Source organism: Aspergillus costaricaensis (assembly GCF_003184835.1).
Source record: "Aspergillus costaricaensis CBS 115574 unplaced genomic scaffold BO79scaffold_17, whole genome shotgun sequence".
Taxonomy (NCBI): domain Eukaryota; kingdom Fungi; phylum Ascomycota; class Eurotiomycetes; order Eurotiales; family Aspergillaceae; genus Aspergillus; species Aspergillus costaricensis.
The window spans coordinates 147019-164307 of NW_020291817.1; the positions used below are offsets into that span (position 1 = coordinate 147019).

The window sequence follows — 17289 nt, forward strand, 5'->3', positions numbered from 1 at the left end:
CCCCCACAACCAGTATAGCTATACTCTATACCTTAATATGACTTTAACACGGTTAAGAACTTGATTTTACCCCCCGTTCCGGCAGTCTGGATCTCATTCCGAAATGGTCGGTTTTCAAGCAGATCCCGCGCATATCCCGTAGAGATCCCGTCCACTCTGGAGTCAATCTCTGCTCACCACTCGGTATCCGAATGGCGTAATGGCCCCAAAATGAGGCCTGGGCGTTTATAAGATATCGGGATCTGGGGACCGCCCGGAGGACTCGAGATCCTGAATCAGCACAACTATCTATTCCTACCTGCACCATCTTCACAGTGTAGCACCATGTCTACCAGCTCGCCAACGGAGAGTAAGAATGCCACCGATGCATTCGACATTGAGCGACAAGCGTCTGTATCTGCAACTGCAGCTGCAGTGTCAGCCGCACCCAAGTCTCTCGGTGCAGGCGTAAGTCATTTTCTTATATTCACTCTATACTGTCGACTAACGTACATGCAATGCGCAGTCTGCACTAGCTCTTGGCGCATTCGGCACGACTTTGACTACCCTATCCCTCAGTCTGATGGAATGGCGCGGCGTGACCATCACCAATGTCTACGTGGGCAACTTTTTCTTCATCGCAGCATTTGGACTCGTCATCACCGCACAATGGGAGCTCTCGGTGGGAAATGGTTTCGCCTACACAGTATTCAGCGCATTCGGTACACCTCCCTCATGCACCCAGTTTCTTTCTTCCCAGCATAGAAGAAGGCTAATCAGTCTGATATTCGAACAGGTCTCTTCTACGCTGGCTACGGCGCGATTCTCACCCCGGCCTTTGGGGTCGCACAGGCCTACGGATCCGACACGACACAGTACAACAACGCGCTCGGATTCTTCATGATACTATGGACAGTATTCGTGTTCACATTTCTCATCGCGTCATTGCCGATAAACCTCGCGAACATTGCAGTGTTCTTCTTTGTGGATCTGGGGTTCTTGACCGTGGCGGCGAGTTACTTTGCTGATGCGGATGGACACGCTGACTCGGCGAGAGCATTGCGCAAGACCGGAGGGGCGAGTTGTTTTGTGGCAGGGATGGTGGGGTGGTATATAGTGTTTCATCTGTTCCTGAAGGATAATAGTCTGTTAGAGTTGCCGTTGGGGGATACGGGGAGGTATTTTGCGAAGAGTAGGAAAGGGAGGGAAGAGTAGAGGGGCTACGCAGTGTGGTGGGATGTAGATCGACAATTTAGGAGGACTAAATAGTGGTAGTATAGTATATCAGGATATAATAATGTATTGAGTTAATTGTTGTGCATCAAGATAAGCTTATGTTCCAAGCCAACCCCCGTAATTGCGCTGGTTGTGCCATTCTCAGCGGGATAACGACATCTCCCTTCCACTCAAACTATCCAACAACCCTCACCTTGTCGATCCACGATGCGATGTGCTCAAGCCCGCAGATGGCGTGATCCGTGCGCGTCATTTACAAGCTTCCAGCGCAATCACCACCACCTCTGGACTACTTTTTGAGTCTATCAACAGACACTACTTATATACAAGTAGTTGCCCTGTGCCACTATGTTCGCAGCAACTCTTCTCAGCCCCTCTCAACCCCTCACTCTCCCAACTCACTATCATCATCACCACCACCACCATGACCCAATCCGATGTCCCAGCCACCGATCCAGCCGTCTACGAGGCCTACAAGACCCAATGGGCCTCATTACCCGACACCGCTGACGCCTGGCTAGCCCGGGCGCGTGAAGTAGCCACCGTACTAAGCCAAGATGCCGCACAGCGCGAGCAAGAGAACAAGTCCCCACGGGCGGAAGTAGCTCTACTCAAACACTCCGGACTGCTGAAGCTGCTGGGCCCTAAGAAATATGGCGGAGGCGAACAGCCCTGGAGCGTAGGATACAAGGCCATTCGCGAGGTGGCCAAAGGAGACGGGTATACTCTCATCTCCCCCATTCCATTCAATCCCACCCACAACACATCACAGCAATACTAACCAAAATCCACCAGATCAATCGGTATGCTCCTAGGCTACCACCTCCTCTGGTCCACAACCGCCAACATAGTCGGCACCCCCTCTCAAGCCGACCGCATCCACCAATGGATCATCACAAACAACTATTTCGTCGGCGGGGCCGTCAATCCTCGCGACAGCGATCTAACCATCACCTCCGACGGAGAAGACATCATCTTCAACGGGGCCAAATTCTTCAACACAGGTGGTGTCGTCTCCGACCTCACCGTCCTAGAGGGTGTCCTGGACGGCACAGGCGAGCACATCTTTGCGCTCGTCGAGACCCGACAGGCGGGGATCAAATTCGCCCATAACTGGAATAACATTGGGCTACGCTTGACCGAGTCCGGAGGAGTCAGAATAGAGAATGTGCGTGCGCCGTGGACAGACGCACTGGGATGGGATAATGTGTCGAAGAGGCCGCGTGAAGAGGTTCTGGGCGTGCCGTTTGCGAGCTTGTTGCTTCCGACGTATGATATACTCACCTTCCTTCACATAATATTCATTCATGAGTACTGTAATGCTAACTGAGAGGGCAGAATCCAACTCGTCTTCAGCAACTTCTACCTCGGCATCGCTCAAGGCGCACTAGACTTCGCATCCCAATACACCGTGAGCACGACCCGCCCGTGGCCCTTCGGCGGGGACAACAAGGCTTCTGCGACCGACGAGTTCTACATTCTCGAGCGATACGGGAACTTTTTCGCGCATCTCCGTGCGGCAGAGGCACTGGCTGATCGGGCTGGGGAGGAGATCTCTACCTTGTATCGCGAACACTCTGATACTCGGCCTGGATTGACGGCCAGACAACGGGGTGAGTTGGCTGAGTGGATTGCTAGTGTCAAGGTGGTTACTACGGATGTTGGGTTGAGGGTGACTTCGGGGATCTTTGAGGTTACTGGTGCGAGGGCGACGGCTGTGAAGGTCGGGTTGGATCGCTTCTGGCGGGATATTCGGACACATACCCTGCATGACCCGGTGGCGTATAAGAATCGCGAGCTGGGGAGGTATGCTCTGTTGGGTGAGGTGCCGGAGCCGTCGTGGTATACTTAGAGTTGCATTTACTGATAGAGCTTTATGAATATACATGTTCCAACGATTGTATATCTGTAGATGGTGGTGCAGACTACTGTCACGAGATCCCGTAAAGTATGATCGTATACCACGGATACTCTGTAAGTGTAACATCATTTTGTTGAAATTGAAGCTCGAATGAGAATGAAAGACAGCTACAGAAACCAATGAAAGTAGAGAAATAGGGATAAGGTTCAATTTCATTGCGACTAACTAAAGAAAGCATAATGAGCGAGTAGTAAATGCTCACTCAGTCTCATTTCACGAGGGGGTTTTTGGCACTCTCCCTGGACTACTTCATCTTTCCGCTTTGGCCGCGTTGACTGAAGGGCGGAATAACGGCCAAGATCACTGCACAGGAATAACGAGTGCCGATACTAGCCTCATTGCCATAAGATATGTGAGAAAATGCCATCTCCTTATGCTTGGCTTCGCCAAGCCAGGTAATGCCGGGGAGGTAGTATGACGGCCAGACATCGTTGGTCACCTGGCAAGTGGAAAGATTAGTTTTAAAGTCCACAAGAAGATCTGAGTTGTAGCTTACCTCTTTGAGGTCCTCCTCCTGTCCGCGATCAGACATAATGTACCTTTGGAGACGCGGAGCCACACGGACACCCCATTCCTCGTAGAGGCTGTTCGGCTTCTTTGGCAGGTGGTGCTTTTCTCCAAACGAGAAGGCTTCTATCACATCAACCACTTCGCGTGTCAACAACAAACGCTTCCAGTGCTGGTCCACATCAAGAAGTGCACTACTAGACTTCCAAGGGTACACTTCGCTATACCTGAGGGAAGACTCTTTGCCCTTTGCCAGGTAATTTTCCGGAACAGAACGCCGGTATTTTCTGTGGTACCACCCAGGCCCAGAATCTGAGTCTTGCTCAGAGCCCGAGTCCTGTTCAGAGTCGGCGAAGTAGGGTGCTCCATTATCTTCATAGTCTTCATCATATTCCAGAACCGGAAGGATGCTGACATCCATACCAAGTGCTTCAAAAACCGCATAGACGACAAGGTCGGCGCCCTTCAATGAACGCGGGAGCTGGAGCCCGGCTATATCCGAAGAATGGGGATAGGCATGGGAGCAGTGGACTCCAAACACGCCGCCTAACACAAACCATTAGATATGGTATATTCTGAGTACAATGGCAAATATTGATCGGAGGCAACTTACCATCTTTCATGAATCCAGGGGTGATGAGTAGACTTTCAATCAACCCATAAAGTGGGAGAGTGTGTGGATCAAGCACGGGACGGATGGGAGCGAGTATGGCACCGGGCATTTCCCGTACATATAGGTTGTATGTGAGCGTGATCCGATGGCCCGCTCTGATCGTCTCGATTTCATGCTCGCAATCCGAGTAGAAGGCTGCCCATTGGATACTAGAGCTACTTTGTCGGCTCCATTCAAACTTGGCCATCTGCCCGTGATGCTGCACAGTCAGGTTGCCTCCCTCGAATTGGCATGGCAGACAAACCACGAGTGATCCAATCTGGTGCTCCGAGCGTGGCGTGTCAACATGCTTTCGGAAATGCCCAGAAGGGCCCGAGTATACCTGCAGTGGTTTCAGTCAGCACATCATGATGTTAGGGACGGGAGCAAACGGACATTCAATTTATACAACTCAGCCTTCAGCTTGCGGAATTGCAATCGATTCTCGGTCTCACTGCTGATACCAGGCAGAAGGATTTGCTCGATGAGCTCAATTATGCCAAAGTCGGCTGGGTGGAAGCTCGTCAAAAATCGGTCGGGGTCAAGCTTCCCTGCCCGACGGTATTCAGGGTCAAGGATGTCCTGCCCACCCCTACCAAAACTCGCAGGTTGTCAAGCATCAAGAAGTGTTTGGAGTCCATGGATTGAACCATCACTGGTCTCACTCAGCACTGGAAGTGTGAGCTTTTGTGCGGTGGAGTCGTGCTCGGCACCCCAGTGAACCACATGCACACGGGGTGAAGTAGGTCCAGCTGCTGCTTGCTCAGAGCCGTTGGGATTCGCAATCGGGATGTTGCCTCCACATGTAAACAAGGCAGACGAGGTTTCGCTCTCAATTGCCTCTCTCAACTGCTGGCATGCCTGCGTAAAGGCAGCAGTCGCTAAGGACGAAGATCCGGTGGTACTCTTCTCTTCCGCTGTTGCCACGCGTGCCGCACTCAAGGTATCTAGGATTCGATCCATGAAACCAGGTTCAGGGGTTGCAAGGCCCTTTGTCTCACGCACGTCTCCCTTGGATTCCTGTTTTGGTCTATCCTCAGATTCAGTATCTTCTGCGTCGGTACCCTCAGTTTCCATATCATCTGTCTCCATATCCTCCGGGTCCTCATCAACTTCATCGAGACTATCTTTGTCTGAGGTTTGCTGCAGATATTCCCGGTCACAGGCTACCCTGGAGCCGACAGACTCCCATCGGCTATTGATTCTTCGAAGAACTTTCTCGTTTCTAAGGACATCAGTGCTTTCCTCGACGTAGCCCGGAAGAAGGCGATTCAAATTGTCTCTGAGTTCAGAGGCAATTTCCCGCAGCTCCTCGGCACCCTCCCCAGTCCATTCCAATGGCTTTGGGTGTTTATTGGGAGCTCTTCTTCCAAAGGCATAGTATGATCCAGATTTCAACTGATTCAGGATGGAACGGTTGAGCCGATAAACACGGACAAGGAACCTATCAACGCAGGCATCTACTTTGCAGTCCTGTCATATTATATCAGCACGTTTCCAGGATGGTCCAGACGCTATCATGATTGGTATATCTCCATGGTAAAGTACAAGAGATATGGTAGAAAAAACAGTATGTGAAAGAACAAGCCTCAAAGATGAATTTCCACATCAACCAGTCAACACGCAACAGAGTACTTACCTCGATGGCAGTCTTGTTGACCCAATCCTCCAGATCTACAAGGGTGCGCTCAAAATGGGCTGGCGAGCGAGACATTTTCCGTCTTGTTGATGGCGAAGGTAGTTGTTGTAGTAGGCTTCGTGATGGGGATTGAAACAAACGGCAGCGAGTGAGGTGGGATGGGTATTTATGGTGGAGGGAGGAGAGTCCGGATGAGGTGAGGATAGGGCAAGAATGATGGCATGGAAGGTGCCGAGGGATGCATCACCTCCAGGCAGCAAGAGCGGCAGCCTGGAGCTTCAAGGACTGAACAAGGGTAACCTGCAAAAGAACGCTGTAGCACGTTAAATAAGTCACGCATGGCAATAGTTCAGAGTTTCGACTGGCAGTAGAGGCAGGATGAGTCCAGGCTGGTAAGTGTATGAACTGGGAAGAATCCGATCAACATCCAGCCTGGGCGTTGGGGTATTGAGTTAGTGTTGCACAGGTACGGGACGGGCTGTCAATGCAAGGAACTTCGTTTGATACTAAATTGCTCTAATAAATCTTTCTTCTCATCAAGGAAATATTGTATAGTTGAAGTACTCAGACACTGTTGTCTTTTGCCTGTACTGGATCGAAATTCAACCTTGGTGGTGAGCGATACTAGAATAATTACTACCTAAACAGAAGCTTGAAATGGACTGGACACATGAGTGTTGTACTCCACTACTACTGCGATCGAACGTCTGTTCAAGCAGCCGAGTTTCACAATTGAAAGGACGGTAACTTTTAACTTACTGGCTTCTGCGTCGCAGCTGGCTATGTCTACTGGAAAGCACGGCAAACTCGATTCTCCTGTTCCAGGTTGCGCACAGATCCATTATCACCTGCCTCGCGTGTAACCCAAACATCCTGTGCCATCACAGGCCAGATTTATATGAAGAAAGCTATCGCTCTCATACAGAGAATGGATATCGATCAATCTGACCTTCTCCCGCCCTCGGTGTGGATTCCTGTGTTTCAGATGCCTTGTGAGCATTCCACATGACATCAGGATCGGCGCCAGGGGCGCCCACAAGATATAAACACCAGCGTCAGACATTCTCCCATCTGACACCTTTCATATTCTGAAAATGGTCGCATCAGCAGTATATACTCTTTTGGGGCTTGCCTCATTCGTTACCTCATCTCCCAGTCAACTAACCCTCACCTCCACCACACCATACCTTGACAACGCCAAGTCTGCCGTGACCACGCTACAGAAATGGTACAATCAAACAACAGGACTGTGGGATACGACCGGCTGGTGGAATAGTGCTATTTGCCTGACCATCGTGGGCGATCTCACAGCACTGAATTCTTCGATGCTCAACTCGAGCTCAGCCACATTCAACAACACACTCATCCAAGCCCCAAAGTCCACTCTTTCCCATAGCGTTCGCAAACCAACGTCGCAATACAAGCGTCAATCACCCCTGAATGATACTGAATCTGGTACTGAGTTTCTCAATGATTACTACGACGACGAGGGGTGGTGGGCGCTGGCGTGGATTCAGGCCTATGATTTGACTCAGGATCGGCGATACCTGGACACTGCAGTGAACATCTTTGATGACATGGCAGCCGGGTGGGATACCACATGCGGGGGGATCTGGTGGGACAAGAGTCATACAGGCAACAACGCTATCGAAAATGAACTGTTCTTGAGCGTCGCTGCTCATCTAGGGCGACGAGATACCGATAACGCATCTTACTATCTCGACTGGGCAATGAAAGAATGGGATTGGTTCGAGAATAGCGGGTTGATTAATAGTCAAAATACCATTAACGATGGACTGGATCTGACAAGTTGTCACAATAACAATGGCACAGCCTGGAGCTACAATCAGGGCGTGATTCTAGGGGGACTAGTCGAGTTGTCGCAGCTGGTCTCAAATACATCATATATAGCCACAGCGCAGCGGATCGCCAATGCAGCTATAAAGACATTGAGCGATGTCAATGGGGTTCTCCAGGAATCCTGTGATCCGAACTGCACCGGGGATGCACCACAGTTCAAGGGAATCTTGATGCGAAATCTTCAGATGCTGTACCAGGCTAGTCCTGATGACGGGGTGAAGCAATTCCTGCAGCAGAATGCCAACAGCATCTGGCAGAATGATCAGGGTGATGGGAATCAACTCGGCCCCGTCTGGTCAGGGCCTTTCACTGCGGCTGATGCATCTACGCAGAGTTCTGCCTGTGAAGCATTGGTGGCGGCAGCAGCCATTCGCTGAGCCGGCCATTCGCTGAGCTTATGCGTCACTGGAATAGTGCTTGCGCGTTAATAATGAAAGAGAGCTAGATTCACGCAATACATTCATGGGATTGTGCAGTGATTGCCCATCACGGGACAGATGGACATATCTACTATATAAAGGCTTGCCTCGCCGTCTTCTCCTCCAACTTCTGCATTTTCCTCAGATGGGTGAGTTCGAACCAGTGCGGCTGGGAGCAAAGAGTCTCAAGTTGGATATTTTGACGCGGGTCTGCCGTTCACTTCAACCTGTGATCACCCAATCAGGCACAGAAGAGCACCAGCGCCGAGCAAGACAGTGAATCCTCAAACTGGCCATGGATTCTACTACTTTTCAGCTCCACGATGGAGTGTTGCTTCTATCTCACACTGTCGTATCTCACATTCTCTCATTTACCTTTCCCATACCACTCGACTGCTCATCTCGCTTTCCTACCTGGCCAAGTACGTCAGAGCAGTCCAAGAATGGAGGAGGAAACATCAGGGATGGAGCAACCAGACTATATACTCGATAACGAAGGCGAGATACTCATCGGTTTGATGTATCCCAATCAGCCCTTCGTTTCCTTTGAGCCAGGAGTAGCGCGTGAGGCCGGCTCCCAGGTCGTGGATTCCGAGCTATTGCAACGATGGATAGCAATGGCCACAGATGCAGGAATCATGGAAGAGAAGTATAAGAAGCTCTCGGTACTTCCACTTATCGTTCAATCTGATGACCAAGTCGAGGCGAGTGAGCCGGAGAGTGGCATCTGGGGAATCGGCGGGCCACCTGTTGATATTCTTCCGAGCTCACTGCTGACGGAAGAGGAGCGACGAGCGCGTACACGTGTCAGGGAAGAGATCGAGAAAAAGATCCAGGCTAGAAACGATGGGAATGAGAGTGAGAGTGAGACCGAGGTCGTGGTTACCTTCCAAGCATCGGCGAAGCATCTTATGGCCGCGTCGCCATACTTTAAGGCCCTTCTCTCCACCGGCATGGAAGAGAGCGTTGAATTCCAGGCGGATGGAACAGTGCTGACGACAGCAGAATGTTGGGACGAATGCGCGCTTCTTTACGTCCTGAAAATCATCCACTGCAAAAGTCATGAACTTCCTGACAAAGTTGACCTAGATATGCTTGGCAAGGTCTGCGTCGTCGCTGATTATTACGATGTCAGTGATGCAGTACGCTTCGCCGCACGGCCGTGGATTGCGAAGCTCAACCCTTATGGGCCCGAGGACGGCTATCGCGACGCTGTGATCTGGCTCTGGATCAGCATATTCTTCCGAATGCCGGGTGTCTTCAAGGCAGCGAGCTTGACTTTGATCAAGGAAGGAAGAGCACACATGCCACCTCTGGGTCTTCCGATTCCGGCACGTATCGTGGGTAAGTTGCCTATCTACTCAGTATAATACGACGTCCACTGCTGACAACTCAATAGAAGAAATCAACGCCCGCCGAATCAAGGCCATTGAAGGATTGATGGGCCACGTCTATCGCGTGCAAGAAGAATATTTGACCGGGAAGAGAGGTTGCTCATTTGAATGCAGTTCCATGCTGTATGGGGCCCTTACGAAGAACCTCAACACACACAACCTGGCCAAGTCGGACTTCAAGGCACCCTTCCTGTATCACAACTACACGTCTCTTGTGAACATCATTGATCGGTTCAGGCAGCCAAGATGGTACGATCCCAGAAGTTCGAAGTACCTGTGCTGGCAGTACCTCGAGCACGAATGCCATGATGCCCACTTTTGGGAACTTCGAATGGGAAGGTTCCTTGATGAAGATGGAATGGAACTGAAGGATTTTATTAAGACGAACTGACGACGGAATGCGTATTTCCTTTTGTGCGCCGTGGATGCTTTGCTAGTGGAATAGTAAGGGGGTGTACTTGACTCAGGTGATGCATTTAAAAGTAGTAAACTACTAGTTGAAGATTGTATCTAGGAATGACATCTGAGTTTATTGTGCTTATCTTTCTTGACTATATCATATCCATTACTGCCTCAGGCAGCTAGTACTAATCATGTGCAGAGCTAGTCCCAGTCTAGAACGAGTGGGAAAAATTTGTCAGCTGAAGATTTCCCATCTGGGAAGTAATCAATCAGCCAATCAGAGAAGGCATAGCAACCGTGTGCGCACTGCCTGAGGCAGGTTTGCCTCCCGCAATCATTGAGAAAAGAAAAAGAAGGAAAATTGGAGGGAAAGTTGATTGTCGACAAGCCACGCTACTTGAAGCCAATATCATTATTATTTTTTCGGGTGTCGGCTGTAATACAATCATGGTATCGACAAAAGGTTCTAGGGCGGATCAACCATCGACTTCGAGACAATACACTATCCCAATCATTCCAGCTCCAAAGGCCCGTCCGAGTCTCAGTCTGCATCTTCAAAATCATTCAGCGCAGCCATTCAATGGTGTCATGTATAGGGCATATTGCGCATACTGCAGCGTTCATGGCTGGCTGTAACTGCCATCTGTGCCGTCTGCAGTATTCGATGGCTTCGCACTGCTTGCGTTCCAGGCTTTGGCATGGAAGATCCGCAGTATCCACTGAGGTTTGCGGTTCCATGCTACTGCCGTCGTCATTGGTTCCTGCACGATGATGGCAAACCGATTGACCATTCAGACGTGATCCGAGTGGACCCGAATCGGGCAATGGAGATAAGAGCTCGCTGACGAACTGCAGAAAAAATTGGGAAGAGGGAGAGGAAGAAAAATGGGGGAAAATGGCGTGCCGAAATAGCCAGCTCATCTGCGTAACAACCAACCCAAGTCTCCGAGTCTCAGTGACCCTAAGCAACACCCCATCATGAGTTTATCAACAACAACAGTCGAAAAACGGCTCCTCGCAACTGCAGAGCACCTCAATGTCCCTAATAAATCCCGTCCAACATCGGTTCCGTGGGTACATCCCCATTTAGAGCAGGGCGTGGTGCCGATAAAAGGCCGCCAGCTGCGTGCCTCGCAACCCATCCGCCAGGGCGAGCTCCTGATGATTGACGTGCCCTATGCGCTCATTCCCGTCGTCGATGACCCGGCCAGTAGCGATAGTCTTCTGTGCAGCAACCCAACCTGTAGTCGTCAGACGCAAGACGGTTCTGGACGAATCTCTTGTCCCAATCGCTGTCTCGCAGATGTAGTCTGGTGCAGTCCGACCTGCCAGGAAGCTGATCGATTACGCCATGAATTCGAGTGCACCTGGGTGCAAAGATACGCCGCTCCCATCCGCGCAAAATGGGGAGAATATGACTTTGGGATGATGTGGCTGATCGTCCGCATCCTCGCTTCTCGACATATGGAGCGACAACAGCTGTCTGATACAGAAAATGAAACGAACCAGCGATTCAAGGGTGGCTGGGATGCCATCCAGTCCTTCTGTGGCTCAATAGACAGCTGGGCCCATTCCCAGGTACGGTCATGGACGGCGTTGGTCAAGAAGTACCTCCGCAGTAGTCCGGTTCTGCCACACGACTTGAGTGCCGACGACATAGTGGCTCTGATTTGCCGGGAGGAAGCCAACTCCTTTGGCTTATATCCCCGAGAGACGGGTGTATATCCTGTCCCAGAACCCCCTGTGGACCGGGGAGAGCAGTTTGCTGCGGCCGTGTATCCCCGAGCAGCGATTGCCAACCATTCGTGCAGTCCTAATGTAAGCGCTCCCAAGCCCCTCCTTGACCATTAGCTAACACGACCGACCAAGATCATGCATAAACCAGACCATCACGGACGGATGGTATACATTGCCTCGAGGGACATTGCCGCCGGCGAAGAGTGCTGCATATCCTATTTCGACCTCAGCAAACGTGTTGATCTTAAGTCCCGTCGTGATCACCTCCAGGGTCTGTTCAGGTTTGTCTGCGGATGTGACCGATGTTCGGCTGAGGAGCCATCGGAAAAAGAGTCCGACTGGGTTGGACTGCCTTTCTTGGAATAGAGTGTTTGCACCAAGATGCTTCTGGGCCCGATGGTGGCTAGTGTTTTCGGGATTTTCTTGGCTCGGTTTCTTTCATTGCAGTTACAGCGCCGATGCATCACCAGCTGGTCCTGGTATGAGGTTACTATATAAATTATTGTTAGAAGGTGATGATAAATATGTTTGGTTAGAGTTATGACATCCACGTGTTCCGTGACATCGATGGCTTATGTCAATTGTCCGTGTCCGACTCAATAGTTCATGCGACATGTTCTGTCAATCGGGTTGTTAGCAGCTAATTTAGACTCCTTCCTCGCGTTTTTCTAGAACCCTACAAGATATTTCTCTCGGGATTGAAGAAACGTCAATGTGTTCCTCCTTCACCATGTTCCAGCCAAGATCAGGCTACACGATCGCCGGCTGCCCAACATCTCGATTTGATAACGGCCCAGGATGATCGCACAGAGCTATCTGCATCTCAAGTGGATGCCCTCCTCTCATAGGCCGAACCCCGCCCGAAGCGCCCTAACGCCGTGCTCCTAATGCAAGTACGTGGGGGCAATCTCAAAACTTCAAAAGCGGTATGATCGAGTGCTGGCGCTTAAATAAAAGGTAATGCTCGTGATTAGGAATGGGAGCATGTGCAGCTGTCAAGTATGGATACCAAACACCGCCAACCCGACCTCGGCGTGGCCGAGGCCAGCGACTATGCTTCAGAGTCTCCGGAAACCCCGAATATCACGGCCGGATCGCAGCATCTGCATCGTAAGCTGGGCGGAAAAGAGGTTCAGCTCTTCGCGGTCGGGGGAGCCATAGGAACATGTACGTGTCGGCATGCCGGTGGCATAGAAGAACCAAGGCCCCAAACCCTCGACTAACTGTCTGCAGCGCTTTTCGTCCAGGCGGGTGCTATGTTGCCTAAGGCAGGTCCTGCAGGTCTTCTGATTGGGTTCCTCGCATACACGCCTATCATACTCGCTGTCAACCAATGCTTTGGTGAGTCTGTCTCATTCGAACCTTTTCTCCTGTGTTCGGCAGAGCTGAGCTGACCCTTGCAGCCGAGATGGTCTGCTATCTGCCCATACCCTCTCCATTCATTCGGCTCGCCGGTCACTGGGTAGATGATGCCCTTAGCTTTGCCATGGGCTGGAATTTCTTCTTCACCATGGGTTAGTCGTAAACCCTCTCAGCAGATTCTGGAAGGTTAACCTCAGCAACAGCATTGGGAATTCCGTACGAGATCGTCGCTATCAACATCCTCCTCACCTACTGGACGGATCGTGTGCCTGTAGCGGCTGTCGTGGTGATTATGTTGGTGCTTTACACGTGGGCATCTCTGATCCCTGGGCTATTGTATCTTCGACATGACTGATTCAATCTCAGGCTATTGAACGTATTCACTGTTCGCTTCTTCGGAGTGTCAGAGTTCTATCTGTCATTTTTCAAGATATTCCTCATGATCGGACTTCTCCTGTACACCTTTATTACCATGGTCGGAGGCAATTCCCGGCACGATGTGTACGGCTTTCGATACTGGCATGATCCGGTGACTACATCTCTCATCGTTAGGTACTATCCAGACTGATAGGGTGCCACGCAGGGGGCTTTTGTGTCCTACATTGAACCCGGAAGCGTCGGGCGCTTCTGCGGCGTTCTAGCATGCATGATCCAAGCCTCATTCACGTACGGCCAACCCATCCACCAAACCCCCATCTACTTCGGAAACTTACCACCGCAACAGAATGGTCGGCCCTGAGTACATATCCATGGCCGCCGCAGAAGCCGCACGACCACGACGAGTAATGCACAAGGCCTACGCGGCGTACCCCTGGCGACTAGTTACATTTTTCATCCTGGGTGTACTATCAATGGGTATACTCATACCTTACAATGATCCTACTCTCGCCGAAACCTTGGCAGGAACGGGGCACGAAAGTGGCACGGGAGCTGCGTGAGTCCGATCCTACCCAAATATACTTATCCAGACTCTGCCCTCTAACATCCATATCTTCTCCAGCTCCCCCTACGTAATTTCCATGAACCACTTCAACATCCGGGTCCTCCCGGACATCGTCAACGCCCTAATCATGACCTCCGTCTTCTCCGCCGGCAACAATCTCGTCTTCTCCGCCGCGCGTACCCTCCACGGCATGGCCCTAGAAGGCCGCGCCCCATCCCTCTTCGCACGGTGCAACTGCAACGGCCTGCCCTACTACGCCGTCGGCGCCTCGCTAGCATTCTGCCTCCTCGGCTTCCTCCAAGTAAGCAACTCCTCCGCGACCGTACTAAACTGGCTCGTGGGAATAATTGTCGCCTCATACCTATTAAACTACGTCGGCACATGCATCACATACCTGCATTTCTACGCGGCACTGCGCAGACAGGGTATATCCCGGGATACACTCCCATATAAGGGAGTTCTGCAACCGTATGCGGGATGGTTCGCGCTGGTGGGCACGATAGTCATGACGCTGATTATTGGGTTCGAGATATTCCTGGATGGACAGTGGGATGTGCAGACGTTCTTTTTGGATTATACGATGGTTGGGTTTTTTGTGGTCGCGTTTGGGTTTTGGAAGGTCGTGAAGAGGACGAGGTATGTCTGGCCTGGGACGGCGGATCTGGGGCTGGGTGGGTTGAAGAAGGAGATTGATGAGTATGAGGCTGGGGTGGTGGTTCCTGTGAGGAGGGGGGTTGCTAGGGTTTGGTATGGGTTGTTTGAGTAGGATGATTTGGTTTGAGAGGTAGGTGGGATAGGGATGCTTCGTTGAACGGGAATGAGGGTGCTGGGAATAAGGCTTGAATACAGGTCGGTCTTGTTGATTGCTATAGATTATATACGATAGGTTCTTCCCAGTAGCTAGTCGGTGTATGGTAGATCGAACGATGGCCCCGTGTTCTGCCGGGTGGTGTGCACTCTCTCAAGCCGCGACATTTCCTCCCTGATGCGCTCTCCAATTCCTTCTGGCTGCGTCTCTGATGGTTCCCCTTCTTCTGCCTCTGCCACCCCGGCAGGTCCCTCCTCTCCATTAGTACCGGGGGTTTCCTTCTCTGCCTCTCCTTCCGCATCAACAGCCAAACGCTCCTGCGATTCCTTCTTCGCCTCCTCCGCCAACACCGCATAATGCGCCCGCCGATACACCCCAAGGCTACTGAGCATCATCCCGACAATCTCATACGCAAATAGAACCGGCAACGCATAGTCCAGCTGGGGATTACACCCACCGGACCAGATATCCACCATCACTTGGAAGATAGCGTGCGCGGGAAGCGCATATCCCCATTTGTAGAATCCGGGGGACAGCTCAAACGGCAACAGGATTGACGAGACATTCAATATAACCCATGAGATAAGGGCCATGGGAACGAATGGCGGTGCTAGCCAAATAGTAAATACATCCAAAACGAGAAAGTTCAGATGCGCGAATAACCATAGCGCCATCCAGGTTATCATGAACTGGGCGCCGTTGACGTGCCAGCCATATCGGAAGGCCCAGATGGCGCCGGTTGTGCAGAGCGAGCCGATGAAGGTGTATGTGGCCGAGATAAGCTGGCGAATGATGGCGATACGGTGCGCGTCAACTGAAGTGTACAGGTGGAATTGCTGATAGAGACCATTGAGATAGCCAAGGTAGAAGAACTCTTGAATGAGGATGAGGATGACGACTAGAGTGTTGTAGATGAGGCGGGAACCTTGGGTGGTGGGTTGGATGTTGATGGTGGAGAGCGTCCAGGGGTCAGCGAGGGTGGCGATGGCTGTCTGGTCAGAGGTGTTCATAGTTTGAAGGATGGCAGGGCCGTTGGTAGTAGTGTAGATGATGCGAGCAGCTTCAGATAACGACAGGATGGTGGACTCGATAGCAGAATCTACGACGGTGGAGTAGCGCGCCTCATTCCAGACTAGGGTCATGACATCACTTGTATTGTAGGTTGCTGTCCCGATGCCGATGAGAGCAGCTGATAGGCGCGAGGAAGCATTCTCGACGATGTACAGACCTCCCCAGTAGTGAATATTGCAGACGGTGGAGACGATCGACGCAGGATTGGGATAAGCCTGGACTGACTGTTCGCGGAGGGTCGGGAAGCCGGACCCTTGCAGCTGTTGGTAGGCAGTTCGCACGGCCTGACCGATGGCCCCGGCATCGTAGTCAACGAAGACGATATTGAGATTATGTATATGAGTGGTCTGTTGAAAGATGGACCCGAACAAATAGCAGAACAGACCAAGGAAGAGGAGTTGTAAGATGAGCAGGTTGATGGTGGCAGCCTTGAGGACGGCTAGACGCAGCGGGCGCACCTCCGGGTCGTGGATGCTGCGGTGAGGGCGTTGGCGGGCAGCGGCATACAAGGCCATGGGTGTATCCTAAGGACACCAATTTTCTTCTGCTGAGATATGACCTCCAGAGGTCGTGAAGGTACGGCAATCTCCCGGTGGTAGTGAGTTGAGGGCTGGGCCTGAATCGCGGGGAAGTCAAGTCGGAGGGAGATTCCATGGTTCTGAGCGATGGATACGAGATCCGGTCACTGAACCTTGTTTGTTCCTTCTTTGGAAGGGTTAGTCATCGAATTAGATGGATAACCTACGGGACCTTGATACTTACCAAAATTAGTCACTGTCTGCGCTCTATAGCAGTGCATATATGTAAAAGTGCTGTCTTAAAAGTGCTTCTCATAGATACTATATACAACTTCCGAGGCCCACTACCAAATTGAGCGGAAGTACCCCAGGGCTTCCGGTTGAGAACCAATGCCATGTCGGTAGCACAGAATATGCATATCAGCTCGAATCTCCAGTTTAGTACTACTGAACAAAGCAATATTGTAGGATAATCAGTAGTAGACAGCCGAATTGAAAGGCAGAACCACGCAATTTCCCAATATGACTGCCATTCGGCAGTGACAATATCCCCAGCGCTTGGACCTTCGCGTCGCTTCCATAAGATCCCAGGCGCTGACTAGTAGGAATGACCTACCAAGAGGAACAAGGACACCTAATTAATAACGGGCAAATCCCGAAAAGCTCTTCGTTCGCTTGTATCTCAATCGAATCACTGGAAGCTGTATTACGTGGTAGGAGTAGTATCGTGTGCCAATGACACAATCTATAAATATTATTACAGCTCCCACTGGCGCGTCAACATCATGGCACCAGGTGGCAATAGTTCTCATCAGCCATCATCAAAAATTGCCCGTCGGTA

The 17289-nt window shown here is 51.2% G+C and overlaps 6 protein-coding genes across 6 annotated transcripts; 4 read left to right on the top strand and 2 right to left on the bottom strand.

Moving 5' to 3' along the window:
* Positions 1–324: 324 nt before the first annotated feature.
* Positions 325–3067, top strand: BO79DRAFT_266248 (thermophilic desulfurizing enzyme family protein; the record flags this gene model as incomplete). The annotated part of the gene is made up of 6 exons (XM_025686956.1): positions 325–447; positions 506–701; positions 776–1080; positions 1361–1935; positions 2011–2484; positions 2554–3067. 6 exons carry the CDS (start codon positions 325–327, stop codon positions 3065–3067), a joined length of 2187 nt encoding a protein of 728 aa, XP_025539070.1.
* Positions 3068–3380: 313 nt separating this feature from the next.
* Positions 3381–6009, bottom strand: BO79DRAFT_266251 (2OG-Fe(II) oxygenase; the record flags this gene model as incomplete). Its single annotated transcript, XM_025686957.1, has 6 exons — positions 3381–3575; positions 3633–4189; positions 4257–4638; positions 4692–4846; positions 4946–5768; positions 5935–6009. The coding sequence occupies 6 exons, from the start codon at positions 6007–6009 to the stop codon at positions 3381–3383; spliced, it is 2187 nt and encodes a 728-aa protein (XP_025539071.1).
* Positions 6010–7028: 1019 nt separating this feature from the next.
* On the top strand, positions 7029–8171 carry BO79DRAFT_149037 (putative glycosyl hydrolase; the record flags this gene model as incomplete). The annotated part of the gene is made up of 1 exon (XM_025678570.1): positions 7029–8171. One exon carries the CDS (start codon positions 7029–7031, stop codon positions 8169–8171), a length of 1143 nt encoding a protein of 380 aa, XP_025539072.1.
* Positions 8172–8677: 506 nt separating this feature from the next.
* On the top strand, positions 8678–9998 carry BO79DRAFT_148833 (uncharacterized protein; the record flags this gene model as incomplete). The annotated part of the gene is made up of 2 exons (XM_025678562.1): positions 8678–9557; positions 9613–9998. 2 exons carry the CDS (start codon positions 8678–8680, stop codon positions 9996–9998), a joined length of 1266 nt encoding a protein of 421 aa, XP_025539073.1.
* A 989-nt stretch (positions 9999–10987) lies between these two features.
* On the top strand, positions 10988–14817 carry BO79DRAFT_228797 (general amino acid permease; the record flags this gene model as incomplete). Its single annotated transcript, XM_025683989.1, has 11 exons — positions 10988–11827; positions 11879–12031; positions 12595–12672; positions 12721–12913; positions 12980–13087; positions 13150–13260; positions 13312–13417; positions 13475–13637; positions 13692–13774; positions 13833–14042; positions 14109–14817. The coding sequence occupies 11 exons, from the start codon at positions 10988–10990 to the stop codon at positions 14815–14817; spliced, it is 2754 nt and encodes a 917-aa protein (XP_025539074.1).
* An 89-nt stretch (positions 14818–14906) lies between these two features.
* Positions 14907–16445, bottom strand: BO79DRAFT_266263 (SNG1 family protein; the record flags this gene model as incomplete). The annotated part of the gene is made up of 1 exon (XM_025686958.1): positions 14907–16445. The coding sequence occupies one exon, from the start codon at positions 16443–16445 to the stop codon at positions 14952–14954; it is 1494 nt and encodes a 497-aa protein (XP_025539075.1). The 3' UTR covers positions 14907–14951.
* Between the last annotated feature and the right edge of the window lie 844 nt (positions 16446–17289).